The sequence below is a fragment of the Rhinichthys klamathensis genome, unplaced genomic scaffold (assembly GCF_029890125.1).
Source record: "Rhinichthys klamathensis goyatoka isolate OS25496 unplaced genomic scaffold, OSU_Roscu_1.1 h1tg000368l_1, whole genome shotgun sequence".
NCBI lineage: Eukaryota > Metazoa > Chordata > Actinopteri > Cypriniformes > Leuciscidae > Rhinichthys > Rhinichthys klamathensis.
Window position 1 is genome coordinate 175,539 of NW_026606876.1, and position 20,367 is coordinate 195,905.

A 20,367-nucleotide genomic window follows, 5' to 3' on the forward strand; every position below is an offset into this window, starting at 1 on the left:
TAAAAATGCTTTTAATGCCCTATTAAACTTGTAGGGTGACACACTTTGTCAGCTGCAGATGGATGTTGTGTTGAACTGTAAAGTAGGGCTTTTATTTTGCCTTTCGGCGGAAGTTCCCTCTTGTTGTTTCACACATGGCGTTCACGCAGAAATGCTGGATTTGTGACTGAGCGCTGTTGTTTTGGTATTATGAGTTTTCTGTTTTGTTCTTTACGACATATTCATGTTTTACACTAGTTTTCCTGTTGGTTGTTATTTAATTATTTACATTGTTATGGAAACATATTTTCTAGCTTACTCATACAGTGCCATACCTTAATATTGTATTCATGTAATGTCTTTTACATTGTATTTAAGAAGCTAAAGCTAAATCTTGAACTTTTTATTCATACTCACTGACACCTGATGTTAAATCTGCCATAAATGAGTCCATATTTGGCCAACTGAATATAACCTGCCAAAGAGTCATCGATATTGAACTTTCTGTACAAACATAAAATTGATTCGTTTTTAATGCACAACTTTCTAGAGCTGACACAGTGATCTCTTATGACATAGACAAATTACAATATCTGAAATAGTTCTTATCATTCGTTGTAATGTGATTCCAGTCACATGTAACTAATATCTACTGCAGTAATGTTGTGTGTGATCAGTACTTTACACAGACATGGCAGGAACAGAGATGGACCCTGAAGTGGCCCGGGGCTTATTTGAAGAAGGAGCCACTCTTGTCTTACTCGGTGTTCCCGAGGGAACAGAGTTGGGGCTCGACTACAAAACCTGGACTTTGGGCCCCCGGTTCCGCGGGGTGAAGATGATTCCTCCAGGGCTCCACTTCCTCCACTACTGCTCCGTCAGCACGAGTGGAGGCTGTGGGGAAATCGGCCCCAAAACTGGCCTGTTCCTGTCCCTGAAACCCCGCGAGGTGCTCGTGGCCCACTGGAACCAGGCTGAAGATGACCTGGAGATCTCCCAGAGCCCGGAGGAGATGGAGCGCGTACGGGCCAATCTCCGGGAGCTGGACGGGTATCTGGGCCCGTATCCCTACGACACCCTCCGGAAGTGGGTTTCGCTGACGGACCGACTCAGTCAGGAGGTGGCCAGCGCTCTCCAGCCCCTCAGCGGGCGCGTGTGTGCCTTCAGCGACGTGATCCCAGAACTGCAGCTGACCCACACTAAAGACCGGGCCGAGCAGAACCTGCCCCGACTCGATCAGGAGTGCCAGAGCATGAAGGAGGGCCTGGAGCGGCTGCCCCGGATGAAGCACAGGGAAGGCACAGAGCTGCGGTTCTCCCACATCCCCGAACAGGCGTACCCTCCCGGGGCGACCCCGGCTCAGATCACGCAGTACAGCATGGACTGGACCTACTCTCTCAACTGCGTGCTCGAGAGACATTATAAAGAGCAGCCGCTCGATGTACTAGGTGAGCGTTGGTTGCTGTTCAGTTTACATCATGTTGTTAAACCTTCAGGAATGGCCATAAAGCCCATGACATGTCATTGTATTGAGGTCTTGTTGTCCTGTGATATAATGTGTTGTCATTGGTTTTTATTAGGGGTGTAACAATACTCTCGTGTCACGATTCGATACATATCACGATACTGAACTCACGATACCATATTATTGCGAGACTCCAAGACATATGATAAAAGATTAACAAAAAATATACTGTAGATTAAAATGGACTTGGTGCTGAAACCCAAAGCACAGGACAATAGAGACGCCAGAATAACAATATTCATGATTCTGAAGCTGAAAATACAGAGTTATTTTATCCTTCCACTCCTCCACTGGTTAGATATATTTAAAATACTGCTAACATCACACATTTGGCATTATCAGGACACACACATTCCTCCAATGCATTATTATACGTTACAACATTATATATAGTAGTTTAATGTAGTAGTGACACTAAAACTCTGTAAACTTGATTTTTTAAAAAAAAATTTTTTTAATAATTTTTATTTATGGTAAATTATACACAATACATATTGTCACTATCCACGATATAGTTGCATTTTTGTATTGTGATATATTGTGAGACGGTGTATTGTTACAGCCCTAGTCTTTATTGATGCTTGCACCACTTCTTCTGAAAATCCTTTACCTAGTTCGGTCAAAAATATCCATCCTTTAAAACAGCTTGTAAATCTCTCATTATGCTTTATTATCGCCAAATACTGGATTCAATCTTTTTGTCAACGTGTTTTCTTTCAATTAGCACAGGTTTTGTATTTCTATTAGGATCTGATTGACCGTAGGCCTCACTGATCTGAGCTCATGCACCTCAATAGTCGAGTCACCTTTATTTATAGCGCTTTTTACAACACAGAGTGTTTCAAAGCAGCTTCACAGAGATAACAGGAAAATAATGCAACAAAGAAAATAGCGTCACAGTCCAGCTTCAGTAATAGCTGTGCTTCTGTACAAAGTTGCATATTTAAGTTGTGCGCAAAATTAGAATATCGCATAAAACATTTTCGAATAAAGCAGCGTTTCCATCTCATGTGTTCAAGAGAACAAAATCGTCACTTCCTAGGAAAGTGGCGCAAAATATCCGGATGCAATCTGGGAAGAAACTGGCTCTTCTTATGACAGACGAGACGGGATAAGCGCTGTCATGTTCTCTAGCGCTGGGATTCGTGTGGAGACGCTTCTGGAGGGAATTACACCAAATCATTCTGATCACACACTTCGACTCGGGCGTTTCAGAGCCACCAAACCAACAGTAGAGGTGCTGCGATGCCATTGGTCCGCTGGTTAGTCCAGTTAACCAATCACAGCCTCTGCTGAGGCAAAGTTCTTTTTTGTAGTGCATAGAGAGCCTAAGCCCCTCCCCTTCCGGTCGACCACCATGGGACCTTATTTCGGAAAAATATTGCATGGTAGTCAATGGCGAGAGACAACAAATATTTTGATCTGGTTTGAATTGTGCCCTGAATTACACATGATGTTTGTCAATTTAAAAGATATATTTTAAAGTCAAGAAAGTCGCAGTTTGATGTGAAACTGTTGAGGGATAAGACTGTGAAAATACGTAATTACAAAGACTACAAACCCAAAAGGCGCACGTTTTCTCTCAATGAATGAAGCTAACGTTACTGAAGCTAACTTTACTGAAGCTAACTTTACTGAAGCTAACGTCTGTCATTGTTCCTATAGTCTTAAGTTATAATCGTAACGTTACGCCGTCATGCCTGAGTGTTTTGTCCCAGACTGCACACACACGAGCAGCGGATCTCGCTCGTTGCTTCGCTTCCCGGGAGATGTAGTTCATTAGGCGATTTTCACATAAAACTAAATGTCACTCTTCTGTTTCATGACAAACTGCGACTTTCTTGACTTTCATAATTATCTTTTAAACTGACAAACATCATATGTGTAATTCAGGGCACAGTTCAGACGGAATAAAAAGATAAGTTGTCTCTCGCCATTGACTACCATACATATTTTTTTCCGAAATAAGGTCCCATGAGCCGGAAGCGGAGGGGCGGGACTTAGGCTCTCTATTGAGGGATTTACTCAGTAAATGTGTTTCTATCATAGTCTATACACACATCTTCTCATCGGATGAAAATTGTGTCCACCTCAATTGAGCTCATATGTTTTTAATGAGCATTTTATAGAGTTTATGCACATCTTGGCATTTCCATCCAGCATTTAAAAAAATATGTAATATCCCAAAATTCGCATTAAAAATAGAACCCAGTGTTTGGTGATGATAATAAAGCACAACGAGAGATTTACAAGCTATTTAAAAGGATGGTTATTGTTTACCAAATTAGGTAGAAATCTAGTTGCCAAAAAGATTGAATCCAATATTTGGCAATAAAAGCATAATGAGAGATTCATAAGTATGTTTTTGTAGGCCGGTTATTTTGACTAGAGGTGTTTTTAGCTGTAAATGACCCAATAACACAGATCTAAATCTATGATGCGGTGTGCAGGCGAGCTGCAGTTTGCGTTCGTGTGTTTCCTGCTGGGGAACGTGTACGAGGCGTTCGAGCACTGGAAGAGCCTGCTGGCGCTGCTGTGCCGCTGCGAGGAGGCCATGCGGGAGCGCCGGGACCTGTACCTCGGCCTCGTCGCCGTGCTCTACCACCAGCTGGGAGAAATCCCTCCGGACTTCTTCGTGGACATCGTGTCCCAGAACAACTTCCTCACCTCCACGCTTCAGGTGCGCTCCACATGAATCCGAGCTTCAACTACGACAGAAGTGGAACATGAGCATTCAGGTCGTCTTAAAGTGTAAATTGCAGGTTACATTTTTCACGAAGATAATGCAATGTGCTCACTAAACATAACGATAAGAACCGCCCACAATTGTTTTGTATGTTTTTTTTTTGTACCAAAATGCTGCATATAATATGAAAAGTTGGTGCGTTTTACAGTGGCCCCCTCCCTTCCACTAGCTGGGCGTGACGTCATAAAAGGGACTCCAAGCTTTTACTGTCTATGCTCCAAGCCTAGAGTTACCGTTAGTCTAAACGGCGAGTAGGCTAGCAGTTATATTGGAGACCTAGCTAGCAAAATTGGTTGCCAAAATTGGTTTTGCCAAAATTGGCAAAATTGTGTTTGTGCGGGATGTACGAATACATCAAAAACGGGGAGAGGCTCCACAAGTTCCCCAAGGACAAACGGCTGATTCGTGCCTGTAAGTGTTAGCATACCTGAGGTAGATCTCAAGCCCGACCCTACCCGAGCACGCTGTGTCCGAACCCAGCCCGACACATTAACTGTAGTTATGAGCCCGGTTTAAACCCGACTATTTTTTTAATACGTGGGTCATTATAATAACTGACGTTCTCGACTACTTTCTATATTACTTTCTCCCGCCCGCAACATTTATGTTTTGTCCCGCTCCCACCCGCAAAAAGACTTTCTTCCTGTACCTCCAAATACTTTCAAGTTAGCCTACGTGTCGCCATCATACACATCAGCTTAAATGCTCCTGATCCATCATTTGTCATTAACACACAAACCACACTGTTATAACATAAAAACAAGCAGGCTAACTTATAGTCATGCATGGTTTGGCATGACTGCGCGCAAAGTGCGCTCGCATAATAATTCCTTAAAAGCTGACATCAGTTCATCGCGATCTCATACATCTCTGTTATTATCAATGAATCTTTCATAATATCTACACTTTGTTATAATTCGAGGATTTGCCAGCATACAGAATTCAGCACTGAACAAAAAGTCCGTTTTGAGCGGTGAGGGGAGTCTATCGTAAATGCTTCTGATTGGCCATTGCGTTCCTAGAAATCAACACACATGTCTGTGATTGGCTACATCGCTCAACGCTGCAGACATGTTAGAAATAGAAACATCTGGCCTGTAAATCGTTTCTATTTTGTTTTAGTTGTTCTTGTTGCTTTTCTGCAACAGATGAATAAAAATGTATTCGTTTTTATGTTTTATTCATAGATATTTCTAGTTTGCGGGAGTCCCGCGAATCGTTTTATTCTCCCTCCTCGACCCGAACACACAGAGTGAGTGCATTAGCGCCCGCGCTCCCTCTTATGACGTCATCACCCAGCTACGTAAAAAATCATGCTACCTTTAGAAACCCCAATAAATGTTATTTTAACGCATTTTAAGACAGACATTTTTAAATATATAGATATTGAGCACTTTAATTTACACATTAATTGGTTGTGGTGGTTAACCTGCAATTTACACTTATAAGTCAACATTAATTTAAAAGAAACACTTTTTACTTGTTAAAGGAGTAGTTCACTTCAGAATGAAAATTTCCTGATAATTTACTCTCCCTCATGCCATCCAAGATGATCATGTGTTTCTTTCTTCAGTCGCAAAGAAATTAAGGTTTTAGAGGAAAACATTCCAGGATTTTTCTCCATATAGTGACTTCAATGGGGTCCAACGGGTTGAAGGTCCAGATGTGAGTTTCAGTGCAGCTTCAAAGTCTCGACACGATCCCAGACGAGGAATAAGAGTCTGATCTAGTGAAACCATCCGCCATTTGAAAGCTTCACTGAAACTCAGATTTGGACCTTCAGACCGTTGGACCCCATTGAAGTCACTATATGGAGAAAATCCTGGAACGTTTTCCTCTAAAACCTTCATTTCATTGTGCAGGACGCAATATTTTGAAGAAACAAAATAATTGTAATAATTTGTTCCACCTCTGAAACAATTTTTCAATGTCACCAAAATTGTTTGGTTTGTTTTCTAGGGGTTTCATATCTCGTTTATTCATATAATGTTTCAATAATGTTTCATAAATGTTTCCCATGGGTAAGCTAATAATTAGTTAAAATATAAACATGTAAAATTGAAATAAATTAATAATTAAAAAATAAAAATCAAACCAAAACGTTTCTAATAACATTTCTTAATAATAATGCAAGTTTGTGTAAGTGTGCAGGAGTTTATATTGAACTTCTCTCCGACGCACCCACGGATGTGTGACGCATATATATATTTCAAATAAAATAATAAAAAAATCAACAAAAAAATATTATGTTTACTTTCACTTCAGTGGCCATTACCGACGTCAGAGAACTGTCAAGTTGTGAATGTTTAATTATGAATAATTGTTCAGTAAAAATGTGTGAAATATTACTTGAAGTTAATATTTTAGGTCAAATGGGTTCAGCTGACAAAAGAAATAAGTCTGTGAATGGCCGGTGTGGAGCTGGACGGGTTAGCTCTCGTTCACGATGCTTTTGTCAAACAGTGTGTGTTTTTTTAATGTAAGCAACTAATAACTGAGTCTCTGTTTGCCGTATTGGTGCCCTCCAGGACTTCTTCCAGTTCGCCAGCGGCCCCGGGGTCGACAGCACATTACGCAAGAGAGCTGAAAAATTTAAAGTCCATCTGACCAAAAAGTTCCGCTGGGACTTCGATGCGGATCCGGATGAATGCGCTCCGGTGGTGGTGGAGCTTCCCGAGGGACTCGCGCTGGACTGAGGCGCTTCACACACACACACACACACACACACTCTCATCACTGACTACAGCATCTGCATACTCTCCTGTTCTTCTGAACCGCTTCTTCTTTGACCATTTCATTTTTTATTAAAGCTGATTCTTTCACGTCGTTGTTCTTGCTTTGGGCTGGACGTCCCTGAACACCGCATGAAGCCACTGGAGGGCAGGCTAGCACACATATGTGTTTGTCTTCTTGACCCAGAATCCTGAACGGTCTTATATTTCCTGAAACGGGCTGTTTATAATTGTTGTTCCTTTTTATATGTGGTCAATCTTGGTGTGTCTTTGCAATATCATCAGAACAACAAACCTGTCAAAGTCTTCCTGTTTATTAGGGGTGTTTGTCAAGATAAACATTGCTATCATTAATGCTCACATGATTAAACCGAACCCAGAACCTTTAGTATAAGTGTCAGCATGTAACCCGTCCCACGCGTTTGTGCTGTGGACATGAGTGACTCCTCGAGTCATGTGACGTGAGAGATGTGATCAGATCTTCCTGCTGGATGAAAAAATCATGTGGACAAAGAAGTGAATTTAGAAACATTTCAGGACCAGAATTTGGTGTACTTTTGACTGAAACTCGAGGATATTACGCAATATAGACTATTAATCATGTATGGACATTTTTCAATCACTTTGCTAGCAGTTGCCTACAAATTTATGCTATTTAAAAAAAATATATTAGTTTCATAAGGCACTTCCCTCAACGTCATATTTTCTTGGCATGAGTTTGCAGCAATTATGTATTTAATCCTTCACATTTATTTGAATGGGGTTTTCTGTTTGGTTAACGAGTCCCATCAGTAAGCATGAGGCGTTCCTCTTCATCACACACAGGGTTCGCCAAAGCAAACACACACCCTCAGTCTCCATCAGACCACTGACCATCCCGATAGAAAGACCCTGATATATCAATCCTGCACTACTATCGTCAGCAGATTCATATCACAGCACTGACACTTAATCATCACTGACATCGCTGTGTGCTGTTTAAAGTAGGCATTATGTACATTTACATTCATTCATTATCCAAAGCGACTTACAAATGTGGAATACAGCAAGAGATTCATCGTGAAGAGGCAAATAACCACTGGAAGTGCCCAAAATACAGTTTCAGACATTGCTCAGAGAAGCGTAAGGTAGAATAAGGAGGGATTGGCATCGTTTTTTTTTTTTACGATGAGCACTTAAAGGGATAGTTCACCCCAAAATGTAAACTCTGTCAGTAATTACTCGCCCTCATGTTGTTCAACCCTGTAAGACTTTCGTTCATCTTCAGGACAGAAATTAAGATATTTGTGATTAAATCTGAGAGCTGGATCACTCCTCCATAGGCTTCTAAGGGATCAAAACCTGCCGGGCTCACTATTGGCCGACGCTGGTCATGTGTGTGATGTGTGTGTGACGTATAACACAGAAGCGCTGCGCTGTTACACTACGTGAACTATCTCGAGGCCCACAGAGAAGGAAATGAATAGTTGAATAAAGTCGTTATTTTTGTTTGTTTTTGCGCACAAAAAGTATTCTCGTCGCTTGATAAACTTAAGGTTGAGCCACTGTAGTCACTCGGACTATTTTAACAATGTCTTTAATACGTTTTCTGGGCCGGCCAGTTTCGATGCCTTAGAAGCCTATGGAGGAGTGATCCAGCTCTCAGATTTAATCAAAAATATCTTAATTTCTGTCCTGAAGATGAACGAAAGTCTTCCGGGGTTGAACAACATGAGGGAGAGTAATGACTGACAGAGTTTACATGTTTGGGTGAACTATCCCTTTAAGTGCTCATGGAAGAGATGAGTTTGAATTGAAATGGTTGATTGATCAATGATAGCTATGTTTGGAGCTCATCGGTGCCACACGGTTCAGGTCAGGTGTGTGTGCTCCAGGTTTTTCGGGTTAGTCAGATGATGTAGGTCCATTGGAATTTTATTGAAATTAGTGCCAAAGGTTTCAGTGCTGGATCAGTGCCTTTTCTACCCATATTTCTCAGTGTTGTCTCTGTTAGACGGCACTGAGATCATAAAGATTAAGTAGTCTCCTGGTTCTCAGATGCTTCTATAACTCTGTAATCTTGTCTCCTCTAGTTTTTTTTTTTTTTTTTTTGAAGATGCAATGAATGACATGAACCTAACACTTCTCGTGTTATGCCATCCACATACGCACGAAAATAACTACAAATAAAACCAAAACCAAAAAAACATTGTTAATGTAGTTATACCAACCACAAATGAACCATGTTTAGCCTACTATACTTTTGCTGTTAAAAAACGTGTTCACTTGTTCAAATACTCAGGTATTTGCAAACAAAAGAGTTTTACTTCTTAATAACATACTAAAATATTAAAAACATACGGCATATGAAGTTGGCTTAAATAGCACACTTTTGTCGTGTGTAGCGTTTAGTGCAGTTAGCTATTTTCTCTAAAACAATGATTTTTTTTCATGTTTTTATGATTTTTAAGACTTCATGACGTTTAGGTTGCGTTTCTGTCTCCCTTTACTGATTTTAAACTTCATAGTTACTATTGCTAGATTACAATTACTGGCATAATAACAAGTGTAATCAAAAATTACAATAATTGGAGTCCTAGTGCTGCATTATAATGCAATTGTTTGTATTGCCAAAAAACGAATTACCGACCAAATAAACGTTGCCAGTCACTTGTAAACCAGAGTTTGACTCGGGTACGCTTTTAAAAGGGTTATTTTTGAATCATGGCTTGCTTTGTGAGTGCCAGTAACTCAGTCATGTGTCAGTCATGTGTCAGCAGTCTTTAGTCTGATCTGCCTCTTACACACTTTAGGAAACAGAAAAGCAGCTCGTGCTCCAGGCGAACGCCTCTTTCCCTCATTTCCCACAATCCCTGTGACTATAATAGACGGGTGGGGTTTAATGGCTGTTTCTTTCAATAGCCTTGCCCTCCGCCCCAGAAACTAGTGCCAGCTGCATGCCTTTCCTGATATAAACCTATAAAAAGGTTGATGGGTGTCTGGATTATTCATTAAGCTGTGTTTCCCCCCCCCCCAAAATACATAAAAACACACCGTACATTGGGAAGTGGAGCTTTAGCATGATTTACGTTTGGTGTGCCACATCTAAACATGATGTCTTTAGCAGTGCTGTTGTGCCGGATCTTCACATGTGTGTGTGGACATATGCAGGATTCGACTGCTGGATTCAGGAACATTTGCTTTTCACTTGGTAGTGTTTTCAAAGGCACCACTTTTATAGTAAGGACGTAATGAAGACGGGAGGGCAGTTTACATAATGTTTCTATGAATAATTGACAGAGTTTGCAGGATTACCATTCATCTTAAGAAAATCTTCCTGCTTGATCAGAGCTGAAGGGATGCTTCTCATATTAGGGAAAGTTGAATCCGTAAAATCATGTGTCAGACCAGTCCGAGTCCGCATTAAAGTCAGCGTCAAATCAAAATGGACAATCCTTATTTTCATGGAATATTCCAATGTTTATTATAAATGATTTTGCACATCATTATTATTTAAATTCATGTGCCCTCGTAATCTTTAATCAAAACAGCATACTTTTTTTGTCTTGTATTATGTTATGAAATTGAACAAGCTCAGTGTCAATTGATTTTCCGCCAGTTTTTTTAATGGATTTGAATGTTTGCAAAGGATTGTGGGTGATTGGGGTATGCGAAAGACTTTCACTTGTGCTGTTATTTCCATTTGACTTGTTTTTTTGACTTGTGTTTTTTTGTGGTGTCTTAGAATATGTACCACAGCTCATACATTTTTTACATTTTCTTTTATTATTATTATTTTTTTTACATGTTTTATCAGAAAGTTAAATGCATTTTAAGTTGTTTTTTTCAAACGTGTGCTATGGACATGTATCAAGGCTCAGTGCTAAGGATTTTTTCAAGTTTTACTTGCCCTGCCAAAATTATATGAATAATTAAATAGTATTTTTCACCAGCAGTTAACATTCTTCTGTTGTGTGTGTTCAAGCACAAGAAGACGCGTAAGAGCACTCGACTCAGCACTCGTGAGCTGCTGTCGGACGACTCTCTCTGTGCTTGAATCTGAAGGGTTAAAAATCGTTGAATCAAGACTTAAAAACAAGAGCAAATGATAAACTTTCGCGACGTCGCAACGGTCCCGAGCGTCTTTCACACTGCTTATTGTCGAGCCCTGTGTTGATGGACCGACAGGCAGTTTTTGCAAAAGGAAACCTGATGTTGTCTGCTAGTGTCTGAGTGCTGATAACGCCACTTGGATATAATATCATATAATATAATCATACTGGCAGTATGAGCTTCAGCATGTCTTATGATGCATTTAAGACCTTGTACTCTCTTAAACGTTGTTTCATACCCCATTTACTTAATAAGGGTAGGAAAAAGTTAAAGTGTAACTAATCAAAATGTACGTTTTTTAGCTTTTAGTATGAATATGTTAGCCTTAAGATTATGAATAAGCTGGTGTGCTCCAAAACAATGACCAAATTCGTATTTAGGAGATATAAGCATTCAAAACTTACAGTCTCTGCACTTCCGCTAAAATGGATCAGGGACTTTTATGACGTCAGCTTCTCATCACATCTCCTGTTCAATCAAACGCTCTCTAGAATCTGAAGCTCCGCCCCCTATGCTATAAACACCACCTGGCCGAAGCGAGCGTTGACACGTCACAGAGAAATATGTGTTGGAGATGTGTGTTCGTTTGCTCAAACGCTCGAGTTTTATTCTGTTTTCCAACTGTGCGTTGGTTAAGAATGAAATGGCTAGAATTTATTCACACCTCTACTATTGAATCCAGCGTATCATCAGCGCTCGGATTTGCTTCAATGGGGCTGTCAAGTACGAACGCAGTCTGTGAGGGAAACTAAACTAAACGCTATTGGCTATTTGAAAAGGGGGAGGAGCCATTCAATATGTCCCGCCTCCGCTTCCTGTTTCAGTGGAAATTACGTCAACGCATCAAACAAAGCTGCGCGATCCAAGGCACTTCAGCGGGCCTTCAAACACACGCCCAGAACGCAGAATCCAACAGTGACGTGAAGCATTTAAGGCTCTTTGGAGTAGCATCAACTTTTTGGACCAAGCAAGAGATCAGAAATTTGCTGATTGCTTGTTTAAGAGCATAATCATTTCTAATCATCACGATAAATACAGCATCATGATAGCATTATGTTTTATGCTAGTTAAACTTTATGCTTGTTAGTTGACGTGAAGTTACCAGAGACTTTGAGGTCTCTATCAAAACAGCATTATTGTGATTTCGGCGTAAAAGCCTCAGCGTCTCAGAGCCGAACACAGAGCCCTGGTGTGTGGACGGCGGGAGTCCTCCTGCGACAGGCCGAAGGGTGCTGCTTTTGCTCTGTTTACATTCATTCTTCTGATAGATTGTGCCCTTGATGATACTGGCTTGATGTGTTGGCCCGGCACTTGAGTGTGTAAATGAGTTTTGTGTAGAACCCCCTACTCGACGGTAAACGCTTCCAGGTGTTGCCTGGCAAGGTGATGTCAGGAGCTGGAAAAGAGAAACGTTATTTGAGGGGTGTGTAAAAAGGCCTCTTATTTTTGCTCTTCTTTTCCTATTTTTTACTCCTTTTAATGGAGGATCTTTTATCCTTCTGCAGGTAAATTGATGTTCTCGTGAGTTCTCGCTGCACTCTGTGAAAGGTAATCACATTCATCTAACTTTAGAGTGCACTTAGAAGAGGAAACTCTCCCTTTCTCTTTCCCTCCTCCAGTTCTCCACTTGTCCGTCGGGCGAACGGTCTGGTTGGAGGGGGGATCAGTTTGCCACAGTGCCTGCTATTGCTTTTGGCACCCCTCTCTAAACTCTGGCAGACCCTGTCAACGCCTGGAAGATCTGAAGAACTTCAAGAGTTAGATACTATTTCACTTCTTGTTTTGGCTCTGTGAGCTCTAGAAAGTGGAAAGCAAAGGTTAGCCATCCTCCCTGTGCTGGAAAAGTTGTCTGACTCAACATGATTTTCTTTTTGTCACTGCATTCATGCACAGCGATATAAAGCCGCACCTCTGGCCATGGACCCATGCAGGAGAAACGCACAATGGCTTTAAAAGAGGGAAAAGAGAAACTATGCTTTGGATCATTGGTTGGATACAATGTGATTAGTGTTCTTGTTCGCAGTACTTTGATGCAAAAACAGACATTTGGATATTTTTCACTGCGTATATCAAAATTTGGCATCGATTTTTATTTATTTATTTTTATTTCAATCCACCCTCCACCCTTCTCTATCTTTCTCTATCTCACTATTTTCCATCAGGATGCCTTATCCTGTCCAGCTCTTGTTTTTTGTTCTTGTGTCAATATAATCAGCATATTTTAGCTCTCTCCAAAGCCTAGTGCGCAACCTAGTTAGTATTGGCATCATAGACACTTCCCCAACTCAACCAAAAGGTAGGAAGCAATACGTCAATTTTACCGAATGTCATATAAGACATTGTTTTATTCCACTCCCTACTTTCCTGTGGTTTTTGCGTTTACACTGGCACAAAATATCCCATTTTTTACTCACATAAAACTTAGATCGGATTTGTTTGCACGTGTAAACACAAAAATCTGCACAAGATCACATTTTTTCACTTCAATTCTGAGCCGCTTCCAAATGTGGTTTTAAATCAGACACAAATTTCCACTCATTTCTAGACTAAAATACCTGGAAAGCAGGATTAAATCTTTGTAAACCTCCAAATCCTCTTAAAGGGATAGTTCACCCAAAAATGAAAATTAGCTCATGATTTACTCACCCTGAAGCCATCCTAGGTGTATATGACTGAATACGATCAGAATTATATAAAAAAAATGTCCTGGCTCTTCCAAGCCTTATAATGGGAGTAAATAGGTATACACTAGGGGTGGAACGGTACACAGAAGTCACGGTTCGGTTCATACCTCGGTTCAGACGTCACGGTTCGGTATGATTTCGGTACAATGGAGGGAAAAGCAAAACAAAAATGCACAAGGCATTTTTATAAATGTCTTAAGCCTTGTATTTTTTAAATAAGTTTTATTAATAAAGGCATAGAACCAGTTTATTTGTAGTGCACTGACAGTAGTTTTATATAATTCGTTTATAAATTAAATTATTAAAAAGACGAAAAGACCTTGAGATATGTTTGGTAATTGTACCTGAATGAATTTAAAATTAATTAGCTATTTCAGATCAATATATTTGTTTTCCTTCATTTTAATTAACCCTAACTTTATTCTCATCTGAATTATAAATTATTGATTTCCGTATAAAATAATACTACCATTAAAAACTTTTGTTAACAGTTGTAGGTTACAGTTTGACAAGAGTTTAGAGTGTGACAAAAGCACAATGTTGTGTTTTATTGCGAGTGTACACAAATATAAGTAAACAATTTGCAGTTTTAATGATGTCCTGTATGAAAAAAATGACGGAGTATGTTTTTATGTTTCCACTGTTCATCGCCCTTGCCTCTCTCACACACACACACACACACACACACTGTTCGATCGCGCGATTCGCGCCTCTATCTCTCTCTCTCTCGCGCGCGCGCACACACACACACACACACACACACACACACACACACACACACACACTGTTCGATCGCGCGATTCGCGCCTCTCTCTCTCGCACGCGCGCGCGCACACACACACACACACTGTTCGATTGCGCGATTCGCGCCCGCGCCTCTCTCTCTCTCTCTCTCTCTCTCTCTCTCTCTCTCTCTCTCTCTCTCTCTCTCTCTCTCTCTCTCTCTCTCTCTCTCTCTCTCTCTCGCACACACACACACACACACACACACACACACACTCCAGCATTGCAATCTTGATCGCAGCCTGTTCATTGCTGCGTTCACAGTCACACCAAAAGCGAATAGAGCGAGATTGATCGCTATTTAAGAGGTTTTTTTTTTGTTTTTTTGTACCGTGTATTCTCCGTGCAAATTCGTGCACCGAACCGTGACGCCCGTACCGTTTCGGTTCAATACGAATACATGTACCGTTCCACCCCTAGTATACACACATCGTCATCGTCATCTCTTCAAGCGTAAGTCCACTTGTGTACAGCCGTCTGCCGGAAGCTCGTTATTTTAGCCGATAAAGTTTTAAATATGGATATTTTTCTTACACCAACGCATCGCTTCACTTCAGAAGGCCTTTATTATCCCCGCGGAGCCGGTTCGAGCACTTTTATCACGGAAAGATGCACTTTTATCACGGAAAGATGCACTTTTATGATGGATAGATGCACTTTTATCACGGAAAGATGCACTTTTATGATGGATAGATGCACTTTTATGATGGATAGATGCACTTTTATGATGGATAGATGCACTTTTATGATGGATAGATGCACTTTTATCATGGAAAGATGCACTTTTATGATGGATAGATGCACTTTTATGATGGATAGATGCACTTTTATGATGGATAGATGCACTTTTATCATGGAAAGATGCACTTTTATGATGGATAGATGCACTTTTATCACGGAAAGATGCACTTTTATCATGGATAGATGCACTTTTATGATGGATAGATGCACTTTTATCATGGAAAGATGCACTTTTATGATGGATAGATGCACTTTTATCACGGAAAGATGCACTTTTATCATGGATAGATGCACTTTTATGATGGATAGATGCACTTTTATGATGGATAGATGCACTTTTATGATGGATAGATGCACATTTATGATGGACAGATGCACTTTTATGATGGATAGATGCACTTTTATCATGGATAGATGCACTTTTATGATGGATAGATGCACTTTGATCACGGATAGATGCACTTTTATCACGGATAGATGCACTTTTATCACGGATAGATGCACTTTTATGATGGATAGATGCATTTTTATCATTGACAGATGCACTTTTATCACGGATAGATGCACTTTTATGATGGATAGATGCACTTTTATCACGGATAGATGCACTTTTATGATGGATAGATGCACTTTTATCACGGATAGATGCACTTTTATGATGATAGATGCACTTTTATGATGGATAGATGCACTTTGATCACGGATAGATGCACTTTTATCATGGACAGATGCACTTTTATGATGGATAGATGCACTTTTATCATGGACAGATGCACTTTTATCACGGATAGATGCACTTTTATGATGGATAGATGCACTTTTATCACGGATAGATGCACTTTTATGATGGATAGATGCACTTTTATCACGGATAGATGCACTTTTATGATGGATAGATGCACTTTTATGATGGATAGATGCACTTTTATCACGGATAGATGCACTTTTATGATGGATAGATGCACTTTTATCACGGATAGATGCACTTTTATGATGGATAGATGCACTTTTATGATGGATAGATGCACTTTGATCACGGATAGATGCACTTTTATCATGGACAGATGCACTTTTATGATGGATAGATGCACTTTTATCATGGACAGATGCACTTTTATCACGGATAGATGCACTTTTATGATGGATAGATGCACTTTTATCACGGATAGATGCACTTTTATGATGGATAGATGCACTTTTATCACGGATAGATGCACTTTTATCATGGACAGATGCACTTTTATCATGGATAGATGCACTTTTATGATGGATAGATGCACTTTGATCACGGATAGATGCACTTTTATCATGGACAGATGCACTTTTATCATGGACAGATGCACTTTTATCATGGATAGATGCACTTTAATCATGGACAGATGCACTTTTATCATGGACAGATGCACTTTTATCATGGATAGATGCACTTTTATCACGGATAGATGCACTTTTATGATGGATAGATGCACTTTTATCATGGATAGATGGACTTTTATCATGGATAGATGCACTTTTATCATGGACAGATGCACTTTTATCATGGACAGATGCACTTTTATCATGGATAGATGCACTTTTATCAAGGATAGATGCACTTTTATCACGGATATATGCACTTTTATCATGGATAGCACTTTTATCATGGATAGATGCACTTTTATCATGGATAGATGCACTTTTATCTCGGATATATGCACTTTTATCACGGATAGATGCACTTTTATGATGGATAGATGCACTTTTATCACGGATAGATGCACTTTTATCATGGATAGATGCACTTTTATCACAGATAGATGCACTTTTATCATGGATAGATGCACTTTTATCATGGATAGATGCACTTTTATCATGGATAGATGCACTTATCATGGATAGATGCACTTTTATCATGGATAGATGCACTTTTATCATGGATAGATGCACTTTTATCATTGATAGATGCACTTTTATCATTGATAGATGCACTTTTATCAAGGATAGATGCACTTTTATCATGGATAGATGCACTTTTATCATGGATAGATGCACTTTTATCACAGATAGATGCACTTTTATCAAGGATAGATGCACTTTTATGATGGACAGATGCACTTATATCATGGATAGATGCACTTTTATGATGGACAGATGCACTTTTATCAAGGATAGATGCACTTTTATCATGGATAGATGCACTTTTATCATGGATAGATGCACTTTGATGGACTATCAAAAAAAAAAAAAAACATTCACTGCCATTGTAAAGCTTGGGCATTTTTTAATATAACTCCGAATTGTGTTCGTCTGAAAGAAGAAAGTCATATACACCTAGGATGGCTTCAGGGTGAGTAAATCATGGGCTAATTTTCATTTTTAGGTGAACTAAGTTAAAACGCTAACTAAACTTTGACTTGATTGATGATTGATTCAGGTGTATGGAACTTGTGTATGTCTGTGTATGGATTTATGCATGTATGTTTTATTAAATTTGCATGGTAAGTAAAATGCCATTTTTGATATATTTTCTAGAAAATAATTTATAGAGGTTTCAATTTCCCAGTCTTCTCCCTTTTGGCTGAGCTCATGGTTAGGTTGGGATGCATTTAAAACTCACATGGAAGAAAAACAAATAAGTCTCTCTCGATTTGATGGCCTGATTGAGAGTTTTATATGAGAGCTGTGTGACTGGGCTGGAGAACTTGGAGGTCACAAAGATCTTGGGTTCCAGAAAGCTGTCGAAAAAGCATTCGCCTGTTACTCGGTTTACATAACAGAAATTTGAGCAACTTCCTGGTTCATTTACTGACTCTCATACTCAGTTAGAAATGTTCAACTTCACTTATATCTGACCAGTATCAGAGCAGTCAACAAACATCTTTCATAAAATGTTGAGGAAAGCAGCAGCGTTATCTAACTCACCTCTACTTTCATCTTTCTATTGGCCTGACACTACTAGCACTATGAATAGTTTGTCTTTCTTTATATCCTTCTTTTATAGCTTTCATTCATTTAATTCTCTTTCATTGAAAAGATGGCCGCCAAGATAAGCGCTCCGATGCAGAGCCTCAGCAAACAAACCACTTTTTTACTTTTTGTGTATTGTGTTTTTATGTGTAAGTAATTCAGGGAACAGTGTGAGAGCAGAGAGATGTTATTAGACACGGGAAGCAGAGAGCTGTTCACAATCACTTCAACAGTGTTCCCGCAGACGATGATTATAATAATTATCAATTAGATAATTATAGCCTTTTAGATAAAGCAACATGCACCATCAGTGTGTCTTGGTCTCCTGCTGGACTCAGGCACACCTCTACTCTTCAGCACAATGGTGACCCACAAAACTCACACAACAGAAACCCTTTCTCTTGCACTACCACTTTATAAGAGTATACTGCTGCTGCATTAATGTTTCTACTGTTTACCCTGATAATATACTCTTACTGGTTTTACACTGGTTTTCTGTGAACATTGATTACAATTACAAACATGTGTAATACTGAGTTTTTTTGTTTGTTTGTTTTTACAGTACTCTCGCACTCTCACTTTATAACATTATACTGGAGCTGCACTACTATTTTTATTGATTAAATTCATATTGCTTATTTATATTCTTTATTTATACTGTTTATCGTTGTTGTGTGTGCATACAATGACAACAGAGATTCTTCTTCTTCCAGTGTTTCGCTCAATGTGAAATGTTCCTCTGGACATCATTATGGTAGAAATAATTATTCAATCATCCTAATTTCTCTCTTCTTCCTCTGGTAACATTCATTCCACCAAAAACATTTAGCTTGGTTTTTTTTCTATGTTCTTTCAAAATGTTTAAGGGAGAGATCTTGGAAAAGGGGGTTTAGCTCTTTTCGAATAATTTATTGAAACATGCTGTTTCAAACTTAAAGGGGCTATGTGTAGGTTTTTACTTAAAAAAAATCTTTAAGATAGAGTCTTCATTTGTACATTTATGAGCCAACCATAATGTAATAGAAAGAATGACACATTGACTGTCCACCACGGTTGCCTCTATCAGCCTGTAGGCTCAATTGTGTGTGGAGGAGTTGGGTCCGAATTGGCGTGAAAATTCACAAAATGTGTCGTCATGCACGTTCTCGTCTACTTGGGCTTCCATCCGTACGGCAGCCATTAGTAAGCAGCGGCAATCGCTAGCAGTAGTGTTTCAAATGGACTCTGCGGACGGAAAGAAGCGACCAGCCTCCAGCACAATCCAGACACCCACGGAAACTCCTCTAAGTAGTGCGGCCAACGAGCGTGCGCACCGAGAACGAGCATGAGACTGGCTGCAGTTTCTCTAACGGCCACTGGTGTCAGTAATTTCAGAACTTCCGCAATGCTCCTTTAAAACGTAAAATAGAAGAAAAACGCCAAGTTTAGGATCTGACATGTTTTAAAGGGTTAGTTCATAGTCTGTCATCATTTACTCACCCTCATGTCATTCCAAACCTGTGTGATTTTCTGTCACGTAATAAGTACGGGATCCAGTAGCGAATGCAACACTCTAACTGTGCGTTCACACCGGACGCGAATAGCGCGTCAAATTCGCGTCTACCGCGTCTAGTTTGACGCTTGACCACTTTGTGTTAATTCGCGTGTCAATGGCGAAATTGACGCGCGTAAATTTCGCTTCAAACTTTTGTTTTTACGCGCGTCAATTTCGCCATTGACACGCGAATTAACACAAAGTGGTCAAGCGTCAAACTAGACGCGGTAGACGCGAATTTGACGCGCTATTCGCGTCCGGTGTGAACGCACAGTTAGAGTGTTGCATTCGCTACTGGATCCCGTACTTATTACGTGACAGAGGCGAAATCCGGAGGCGAAAGTTTCGAAACCCGTTGGCGGCCATCTTTTTAGATGTTTATCGAGCATTAGCATTAGCATTAGCATTATTCGAGAGAGTCACCGCTCGTATATGCTCTGGAGAGCAGAAGCAGCTCCGTAGGGGACATCGTCGCTGTACTCGGGTCCACCAGAACCTCCGGAGGGTTTCAGGAGTTTCACAATTTGCTCCAGGAGCTAGGTTTGGTGGACCTAATGGTGAGGACGCTGATGAGGACAGCGTAGGCCGTATAAGCCCTCGGCCTC

General features: G+C 40.0%; 1 protein-coding gene across 1 annotated transcript; it reads left to right on the forward strand.

Moving 5' to 3' along the window:
- Positions 1–33: 33 nt before the first annotated feature.
- On the forward strand, positions 34–7,072 carry aar2 (AAR2 splicing factor). Its single transcript, XM_056233321.1, has 4 exons — positions 34–184; positions 657–1,427; positions 3,955–4,184; positions 6,779–7,072. The coding sequence occupies exons 2-4, from the start codon at positions 671–673 to the stop codon at positions 6,944–6,946; spliced, it is 1,155 nt and encodes a 384-aa protein (XP_056089296.1). The 5' UTR covers positions 34–184; positions 657–670; the 3' UTR covers positions 6,947–7,072.
- Positions 7,073–20,367: the final 13,295 nt, after the last annotated feature.